This window comes from Cylas formicarius, unplaced genomic scaffold (genome assembly GCF_029955315.1).
Source record: "Cylas formicarius isolate icCylForm1 unplaced genomic scaffold, icCylForm1.1 PGA_scaffold_2__14_contigs__length_35257938, whole genome shotgun sequence".
In the NCBI taxonomy this organism is placed as follows: Eukaryota; Metazoa; Arthropoda; class Insecta; order Coleoptera; family Brentidae; genus Cylas; species Cylas formicarius.
This window is the reverse complement of record NW_026844319.1, coordinates 27,273,657-27,283,940: the sequence shown is the minus strand read 5'-3', so window position 1 is coordinate 27,283,940 and position 10,284 is coordinate 27,273,657. Positions and strand designations below refer to the sequence as shown.

Here is a 10,284-nt window from a genome sequence, read left to right as displayed (position 1 = left end):
TACCATTAAATATTTCTCAAAAATTAAGTCCATGAGCTGTCAGTCGACTTCGCTTTTTTTTTAATGAATAAATACTTTGACTTCGCGTTCTTCAACAGTTTTACTGCCCAAAATCGGTATAAAAGAGTCAAAAGGTTTAAGAAGGATAATTGGACGGAAATTAGAAACTACAGTAGTAGCGTAGGTAAGCTTTATCATTTATTTAGTGAAACAACTTTCGAAAAGGACTCCAGTGCTTTTTATATTTTTTACACATTTTGTTTAATTAATCAGATTCAGAACTTATTTGGGGTGCTGATTTTCACAATCATATAGTTTAGGTACTTCTGGACGCATCATGAATGTGTCTTTCCAACTGTTCGGCACAAAAATATTTACTTTATCTTTGCACTCAACATTGTAAAACTGCAAGTTTAAAAAATATATTTATTTATAGATAACACATCAACAAATCAACAGTCATTGAACAACATTGGGTACTAAAAATATTATTATAATGATATAAAAAACACGGGGAACTACAAAATTCGGTCCGAGAAGACGACGATTTTGAACTTTCCAAACCGTATTTGTTATTGAACTTATCTGAAACAAAAATGTGTGCACATTATTCCTAGAGATAACAAACTGTTACTAGACCACATGTCACTAAGACTGACTAACGACTAGTGTTTTTTGTTCGATATATTTATAGTGGCACTAAATGGGAAACAATTACTTTTCACCATAATCAATGTACATTATCGTCTACATACTACTCGCAAAAATTTCGTATGAACCCCAGAAAAAGTGAAATCTGATAATTTAATTATCTAATGAGCGCATTTATTTTAATATTTTGCTTGATAACATGCTATGGCAATGTTCGCAACCGAACAAGAACGCATCGATAGTTCATTGATATTCAATAATGTCATTACATAAAAGTTTTACGGAACTTGGTGCATACGGCGGAAGAATAAATTTTTAAATTGCTAAAGTACATCTGCAGAATCCATTAAAAACCATTTAGTTTTTGAGAATACAAATAAAATTAGTTTACCATTGTGATTGGTATTGTACATATATGGAAATGTGCTTATTGTGAAATCTACCACCAGCCTCCGTGCCAGTCGTCATGATGATGATGATCGTCGTGGTGATGAACGTAAACTTTCTTGACTACTGGAATGTGAACCGGTACGTGTATCTTCTTCACGTGATGGTGGTGGACGGTGTGAACTTCATGGGGTACGATAATTTTCACATGTTCGCTGGAAAATTCAAACGATGCATTGTATCACGTCGAAAAGAAATATCGATGTTTTTGCAAAATAGCTTAAATTGCGGAAAAGCAAGCTTTACTAAACTCTGAATTCATTTGTTTATTTTCAAGTTAAATGTTGATATTATAGATGGTGTAAAACAAGGTTTTTTTTCTCTATACGTTAAAATAAACTGTTGGTTAAAGTTACATCCGTTTGTATTTAACTGTACTTTGCTTATTCTATGTCCAACGTAATAAACAAACGCAAGGGGTCGCTGTCTATAAACTAAAACGACATTCCGTGTTTATTCAAAAATTTTAAATGCAAAAGTACATCTGTGAAGTAATAGCAAAGAGGAATAAACACTAGCGAAAACCGCATCTTAACATCTTTCAAACCTTGTGAAACAATGTTTTGCACTTCTTGACCAAACTTTACCAAAATGTAGGTCGTTTCAGAAGCGTTCTGTATTAGTAACTCTTGGTAACTTAATTATTACTTATTAATCCATATGACATTATGATGTTCGAGTATTATTATAAATATCGGAACCAAAGTAAACAAATCGTTTATCATATTTTAGGATCGTGATAATCAAAAACGCACGATGGGGTTTTTGCTTTCTTTTTAAACTTTTATTTCTCTTTACTATTACTGAAAGTTAATAATAGTTAAAAACATCTCTTACTGCCACCCCCACCACTTTATTAAAACAGGTAGTGCAAAGCAGTTTTACATTTTCGTTAGTTAAAAATATATGGCACGGTAGATATGGCATTTTCTTACTCGCCATAAGAACACGCTTTTTAGGAAACTAATTTCCAGAAATTTCGCATAGCTTCTTTTCGTAATACAATTTTTTTTCCATAAGCCATACTGCTAATTTTGCAGATCTTACTAGCACTCTAGACCATTTTATTCTAGCAAATAGGGCAAAACTGTTTAACCAAAAAAAAAAAGCAAATTTGCTAAAGAGTTATCCATAACACCTCTTCTCTAGCCATTCTACGAAGTTTAAAATATTTTTCAGGGATTTCTAGTCTCCTCTTTTGAGAATTTTTTTTTCAATAGGTCACACATTTGGAGATACGGCCAACGCTTAATGGGACACCCGGTACATTTTTTGATTTTGTGCAGTATTTATTAAATTTCCTTTTTAATCGTAATAAACAAGCACTACAGGCTAATATTTTCGAACAAATGCTCATTTTATTATTGCGTTAACATTGCGATGGAAAATTCCAAAAGTAAATTCCAAAGCCTTCCGGGGTTTCCCACAAAGGCAAAAATGGCTAACTAGTAGACTGTAAATAACGAGCCGCAACCCAAACAACTTGTTTTTTGACCCCATTTCTCATTTCTCTTAATACCTACGCAATAGCTCGATCCATAAAACTGCGAAATATCGCAATTCTGAAAAGGTTAATGGATACGCGGAAAAGATGGCGACATTATTCCAAGCAATACGATTCGAGCAAACTACAAATATAAGCATATATTTGTATGTATGTCAATTTCTAACCTAGTCGTAAGTTTCAATATATTTATTGGGGTCTCCTCAATTCTTTCAATTAGAAAATAAGAAAATAGGAAAACATGTCATAACCGATATTCGATTTTATTACATCTTAGAAAAACTTTATGATTTTTCGAATACATAGTGAAAATTACCAAAGTTTTAAGAATCATACAAATTTGGAATTTCGTTCCGGAAATTTGGAAAAATGTGCAATAGTGTATCTCCATCATTGATCAAAGCCTCTAAAAAGTGTCTCAAAAATGTCGCTTAAAATTAAAAGATTTGCAGTTTCAAAATATTTTCAGTTGCACAGGGTGTTTCACAAAAGCGCGGCAATACAAAAAGATACCTTTTTAAATGGAACGCAGTATATATTTTTTCATATTACCATACTGAAAATATTTAAAAAACATGTCTTATTATATCTTGCAATATGTTGCCTGTTTGTTGGCGGTTTTCTAAACTCTTGCCAACTTGACGAAATTTAAAATAATTTTTCTCTGATTTGTGATTAAAAAATATTGTTTTCACTTGCTTCGCTTTTGTGAATTGAGAATATTTTTAAATGTTTATGAAACACTGATTAAAGCAGTAATAAATAATAAATAAATAAATCGTACTTCGCAAACAGAGATGATTCTGTGATAAACAATATGTATAAGAACATAAAAATAGGAATTATGAAGTTTTTGTTATTTTTTTAAATATCAGTAAAATATTTAACAGGAGAATACTAAAAATAAGTTATTTAAATCTCGGGTAATTTTTTCGATTCGTTTTCCTTTTGGTGCAAATCATATCTCATTATAGAAAGTAACTTTATAAATATTTATTTATTATTATTATTATTTATAACTTAAATTTAGTGAACTTTTAATAGAACATTGATGGAAAGGGTATAATTTAGTATAAAAAAACAAAGAAATTCGGAAGCTTCTTCAGTTTTTATAGGGTATTTACTAAAACGTAATACCAATTTACCAATACTTTAAGGAAATAGTTGCAGCATTGGAAAGTTAAGCCATTGTGAACATTTTAAATTAAATTTAAAATATGTCCTCATCCGACAAAAAAAAAGTTTATAGAAGACATGGTCGTTTTTTAATTAACACTTAACACTCCATTGTGAGAAGAATGCAAACCAAAGGAAACCGTGCTTGTTTGTTCGTTTGTTTTTAATGTCGGTAGCAATTTTTCCACTAGCCCTAAATGTTGTGCTGAGATTTGTCAAAACCCCTGTTACGAATAATTGTTTGCGAAGTTCATAATTTTTTACTTATATAACTACTTACTGATGATGGCTGTAGCCTGGTGCGGCAGCAGCAAAAGCAAGCATCACAACCACTGCTATCACCTACAAGAAAAATAAATGAATATGAATTAATAAAACCGTTTGTAGTCTTCGTACACTGACGATATTCTGTTTTTTTTTCTTTTAAATCTTTCGCACTTACAACGACTTTGATGTAGGCCATTTTAACTAGAACCCCGGTGGCACTATTCCACAAAAACGAGTCAACCAAAACAATAACAATCCAACGGCGAATGATACAAATTCGAATGAAAAGTAAAGCTTATATGGAACCTCCATTTGCCCCACCCTCCGTTTATCAGTAAACCCTCGGCGGTGTGTTGCGTTGTTACGTAAAAGTGGAAAAAATTCAAAACCAGACGTCGTTATGTCTGATTTGAAAATTTCAAACGGGAATTATGATGCAGCGAGAGTGCCGTAATATGGTAATAAGAAATACCTACTTTTACAAGTATTTGTATCGTCTGCCGCCATCGAAATATAAACCGGATTGCGTGCGTTCGAATTAAAGAAAGCTGACAATTTTATTGTCTGCCGATTTTGTTGGTTTAACGGGCCGATGCAATATAATCGGTTTCCGCAAAATATTGTGCCCAAAGAGAAATATTATCTCGAACCATTTAATACATCGAAAATAAGAAGGTTAAAGAGACAAGAAGACGCCCTCTAGATTCTGTCAATTTGTTATTGATGTACAGGATGTCCGAAATAAGGTTCCCTACCCCCTTAACTCAGAAACTACGAACGATGGAAAAAAGAGTTGAATAGTAAAGTTGCATATATAAGGGGTGTTTTTTTCGATGTATAGAACTTTAAATTGCAATAAAACAACGATGGATTATTCGATTGACATGAATTTTATTTATCCGAAAGATAATCTTGTCCCATAATCTGGCGCGGATGTAGTCCAATCTGGACGTCCAATTTTCGATGATTTTTTCCAACATTTGTGGCCGTACATCGGCAATAACACGGCGAATGTTGTCTTCCAAATGGTCAAGCGTTTGTGGCTTATTCGCATAGACCAATGACCTTACATAGCCCCACACAAACTAGTCTAGTGGTGTTAATCAGAAGATCTTGGAGACCAATTCACAGGTCCAAAACGTGAAATTAGGCGGTCACCAAACGTGTCTTTCAATAAATCGATTGTGGTACGAGCTGTGTGACATGTTGCGCCGTCTTGTTGAAACCACATCTCCTGGACGTCATGGTTATTCAATTCAGGAATGAAAGAGTTAGTAATCATAGCTCTATACCGATCACTATTGACTGTAACGTTCTGGCCATCATCGTTTTTGAAGAAGTGCGGACTATAAAGCGCACCAGACAATAAGTTTTTCTGGATGTAACGGTGTTTCGACATACACTTGAGGATTAGCTTCGCTCCAAATGGAAATGGAAACCGGAAGTGCGCTTCATCGCGAAACAAAATTCGCTTATGCAAATCGGGAACAACGGCAATCTCGTTTTGGGCCCATTCGAGGAATCTACGCCTTACTTGATGATCGTTTGGCTTCAATTCTTGCACGAGTTGGATTTTGTAAGCACGTAAACCAACATCCTTCCGCAAAATCTTCCATAAAGTGGATGGACAGAGATCCAATTTCTGTGCTTGATGGCGGATGGACTCATTCGGGTCTTCCTCAATGCTACGCTCTACAGCAGCAATAGCTTCTTCTGTACGCACCGTACGGCGTCTCTGGGGATGCGAGTTATCAATAAGAGTAAACGGGGTGCGACAACGTTCCATGGTTAATCGAAGTAACTGCTCTGATGGACGATTTTGTCGACGATAAAATGGACGTAGTGGGCGATACGTATTCCGCACAGAACCATTATTTTCGAAATAAAATTGCATTATTTGCAAGCGTTGTTCAGGCGTGAGTCTATTCATGATGAATTGCCAAACCAAACTGAGAATAAATCCCTTGACAGCTGTTAAATCGGTCGCCATCTTGAACAGTAATGCCAACTTAAAGTTCTATACATTGAAAAAAAACACCCATTACAAGGTGTTTTGTTTATCTAAGGTAAATACTAGCTTTCTTATTTGTATAACATTGCTTTTTTGGATTCCCTGGGAAATTCCAGATATTTTTCTGGTATGTCTTATATCTAAGTCTAACCGCTTTATTTCAAAAATGACGTTTATAGACGAATTAACAATTTTTACCATGAGGGAGCGAGCATTATTTATTTTAAAAAATTGGTCTTTCACGCTTTTTATTATTTAATTTTTGTACTTCACTTTTTCTCACCCTGTATTAATTTGCATTCAAAATATCCTCTCCGGCCCCCGTCCACAAGAAATCCATTCAAAATTAAATAATGAAGGCTCTTATTAGAACTTTTTTTAATTATGTTAACGGTAAAACTTAGGTAATAAAGTCTGATATCTACCTCAGATGAACGACACACCCAAATTTAAAGATCTAGATGAAACTATACGGACAAGAAGCTACGTCAAATTCTTGGGAGCACAATATGTTGATTTTACCCGACCTACCTTGAGATTTTAAAGCTACATTGTGTGAAAAATTGAATTTGCTCTTAGTTGCTCCTAAACATCTTTTGCACTGAGATAAGCCAGATTAGATCATCATATTTTCTCATCAAAACTATAGCACCGATTCTCTAAGGGTTGAGAATCGCTTTTATTCCATGAATGAAATATTTTACAATGTTTTTTATACTGGGTATTTCAAAATCGTTTCGCTAATTTCTTTAGTAAAGAGAATATTAACAAAATTAAAATTAGTTTGGCTAAATACTTTTTGCAATATTTTTACTTCCTTCCTATTTCTGAAACATTCATTATTCTCTGAGATATCTAAATAATCAAATAACTTCAACTTCAGGTTAATTTTTTTTTACGACAAATTTTTGAAGAGATGTAATTTTTGTCCAAAAAATTAAAAATATTTCCCTATAAGGAAGTGTGTTGGTGGGATAAGCGGCGCTTATATACTCTTATCAAAATATTAAAATTTTGTTAGCAGTAACTTTTATGACCCAATATTTTGGACCAAATTTCGTTTAGGTTTCCCGTTTCAAAAATAAGAATTTCAATACTGACTCGGTTATCTTATGTGCCTAGAGCAAGGTCTTTGATTGTGTCTTTTGTAAGCCAAAATGGAAACGTATGAAATTCTCGAAGCTTATTGAGCTTATTTAACAACTGTTAAAACCTGCGATTTAGAGTGCCACAAAGCTCAGTTTTAGAACCATAACTATTCGTCATGCATATTAATGAACTTAGTGGTCTAAGCTTTGGAAAATAAGATCCTTAAATGATATGTCGTTTAAAAACAAGGTTCATTCATTTACTTTTCACTGTTTATTGTTGAATTGAAAGGCAAACTAAAATGTAACACAGATTTCTTCATAGTTAATAGTTAAATTTCCACCATTAGATTTGTTTTTTTTTGTTATTTAATTGTTTGTATTGTTGTTATTATTGTTTAAAACTTTTTTTTTTATATTCGACAGCATTCACATTTATATACTTTTTTCTGTTTATCTTTATTTTAAATCGTATTTTAAATGGGGTAAGATTGGTAAGAGCAAAGAAACTGTGATTAATTTATTAGAAAGGATTCAATCATAGAATATATTGAGAATTCCATTTAAAAACTCCTGAACTGCCTGAATCCTTCATCCACCTTCTCTTAAAACTATTGAGATTTCTTCCAAGAATCAAATTGTTTAATTAAACACTGAAAAAAAGAGGTGGAGGAAACTCGATAGGTGTTTTTGTCGAAATATTTTCGGGTTCAGTCGCCATGCTGTATAAATTGCGAAATTCGACACTATTTTGTGCGTATTCGTAAACGTCTTCGATTCGTCCTAAAAATTAATTCCTAATTCGTTGAATAATTAAATAACAGGCGAATCTACGATGAATAGAAACGAAGAATCAATAAGCTACTATTTGATATTCGGTCGGTGTCTATGGTGAATTGTATCGGTGACTTTAGAAGGCGCTTATTGAGTAACCAGCACGACTAGGTTTCGGATTATCACATCTATCACATTATAATGAATGCGTCGGTTTCGAAAATCGCAGGAGTTTTCCAAAACAGTCGAAAAACCGAAAAATTAGGTAATTTCTGCCACATTTGGAAATTAACAAATTCAAATGTATTTTAATGTTCATGATGCAACATGGATTTGTCTAAAAAAATTCAAACGATTAAAACACTCCTATAAAGCGTAATTCACGTTGAGCGTTCTTTTAGAAATTCAAGAGAACTAAATAGTTCTTTTTTAATTTGGTGTATAGCCATAGTGCACCATACTATTTGACTTTGAAAGTACAAATGAAATGCCATGTAGCACATTTTTCGGTTTTGTACAAAATTTTGAGAAACTTTTGTTAATATTTCCTTATCTGTTTCCCTTACATCAGAAAAAACATATTTTTTTTGTAGAAACGACCGCTTCATTAAAGCTTGATAGCTTTTTGCATAAGTAAGCTAGCTAACTTAAATTTTTAAAGAGGTAAGCGTATACATTTGTTTGAATGATCAATGGGAAGTAGCTTGTACAGGGTGAATGATTGACCTTTTAGTATATGATGTCAAATATATGGAGTTGTTCTTTAAAAAAAGGTTTTTATTGTTACTACTTTTTTTTAAAAAGTAATATTTTGGGGACCCTTTATTAAAAAGTACTAATATACATGCTTTTTCATTTGAATATTTTCGATGTTGTTGTCTGCTTCGAGTTGGATTGGCAACGCTGCGGGTGCGTAAATATTTCATGAAGATAGATCATGGCGTATCCCAAATGTGAATAAAAAAGACATGTTTAGTTGTCCAGAACTTCTAATATGACACTCAATCTTAATAAATTAAATAAAAGAAAAAGGACATTTAAGGTCCAGACCGACTAACTTGACGGTTCTGCGAAGATCATGTTTAGTCGTTGCTATTAATTAATTTCTTACCTTTTATATTAAAATTAATATGAAAGAAATTACAAATTTTTGATTAGTTTTCATCTTTCATGCTTCTTAAGTCAATACCATTTATTAAATCTTAATGAAAACACTTTTTCTTTAGAATGAGCGCCGTCACATCGAAGGCATTGATTCACTACACTAGCGGCAAGTTTATTACTTCAGTAACCTATTGGAAAAACAAATAGTAGGTAATAAAAACATACAATTACTATATTAATATCTCTTGGCAGGATTGGTTATGCAAATATATAAATTACAATCGCTTGTTATTATTTTATTTAAAAAAATACACTAAAATAGATTGCTTTTAACAAAATACTATAAAACTTAAAGAAAATATTTCAATAAGACCTTTTGGTATTGAAATGTTCAGGTAACTAATAAAAAACTTACAAATATACATAAATATGTTTAAAATTTTCGATCTCATTTAATGAAATCAATTTAAAACATAAATAAAAAAAACAATTAACAGTAAAAATTCAAAACTTTTAATTATATGAAAAAAAAACAATGGGACGATTTTTCTTGTTCGATGTTGATTGTAGAAAGCTGAAACACAAAGTGATAATTAAATTACGAGAACATACCTCAAACCTTAAACACCTTTGTTATTGGTGACTAGCTATTTGTAGAGATATTCTATGTAGAATCTACCACACTATCTGTCTGTCTCTAAATATGATGATCGTGGTGGTCAATATGATGTTCATGATGATCATCGTGATGATGGTGGTGATGATCATCGTGGTGATGATGATGATGATTATCGTGATGATGGTGATGATTGTCATGATGGTGATGATGGACCGGAATGTGATGATGGTGGTGATGGTGGTGGTGAGGTATGTGATGATGATGCAAATGACTACTAAAAAATGAGAATGAATTGAAGACATGTTGTTTAGTTATTAACATTAACTAAATAATTAACAACAATAATTAATTAATCATATTATCATCCTCATTACTGGTGATGATGATGATGGTAACCATGGCTATGATGGTGGTGATGATGGCTGTAACCGTGATGATGATGATGATGGCTATGTCCTGGTGCAGCTATAACTAAACCTATCAGTCCTAGAAGAAGCACCTGCAATTAGTATAAATTCGTATTATAAACAATTGTTAATTGCCAATGCATGTTGATATTTGGAATTGTGAAGCAAGTATTCTAAATAATTGAATTTTAAAGTTTTGGTTAGTGTTATCGAGTTACCTACCCATATAAAACAGT

General features: G+C 32.6%; 1 protein-coding gene across 1 annotated transcript; it reads right to left on the bottom strand.

Annotated features, from left to right (window-relative positions):
- Window positions 1–412: 412 nt before the first annotated feature.
- LOC132698073 (histidine-rich glycoprotein-like) lies at window positions 413–4,322 on the bottom strand. The gene is made up of 4 exons (XM_060663926.1): window positions 4,221–4,322; window positions 4,059–4,120; window positions 1,043–1,253; window positions 413–585 (listed from the first exon to the last, which is right to left on the bottom strand). Exons 1-3 carry the CDS (start codon window positions 4,239–4,241, stop codon window positions 1,091–1,093), a joined length of 246 nt encoding a protein of 81 aa, XP_060519909.1. The 5' UTR covers window positions 4,242–4,322; the 3' UTR covers window positions 413–585; window positions 1,043–1,090.
- Between the last annotated feature and the right edge of the window lie 5,962 nt (window positions 4,323–10,284).

What these genes read in the sequence shown, in the direction of transcription:
- LOC132698073 (XM_060663926.1), bottom strand. Translation starts at nt 4,241, where the DNA reads ATGGCCTACATCAAAGTCGTT. An exon ending in TGGCCTACATCAAAGTCGTT is followed by an intron (nt 4,121 to 4,220) that starts GTAAGTGCGAAA and finishes TTTTTCTTGTAG; the next exon opens with GTGATAGCAGTGGTTGTGAT. An exon ending in CCAGGCTACAGCCATCATCA is followed by an intron (nt 1,254 to 4,058) that starts GTAAGTAGTTAT and finishes TGAATTTTCCAG; the next exon opens with CGAACATGTGAAAATTATCG.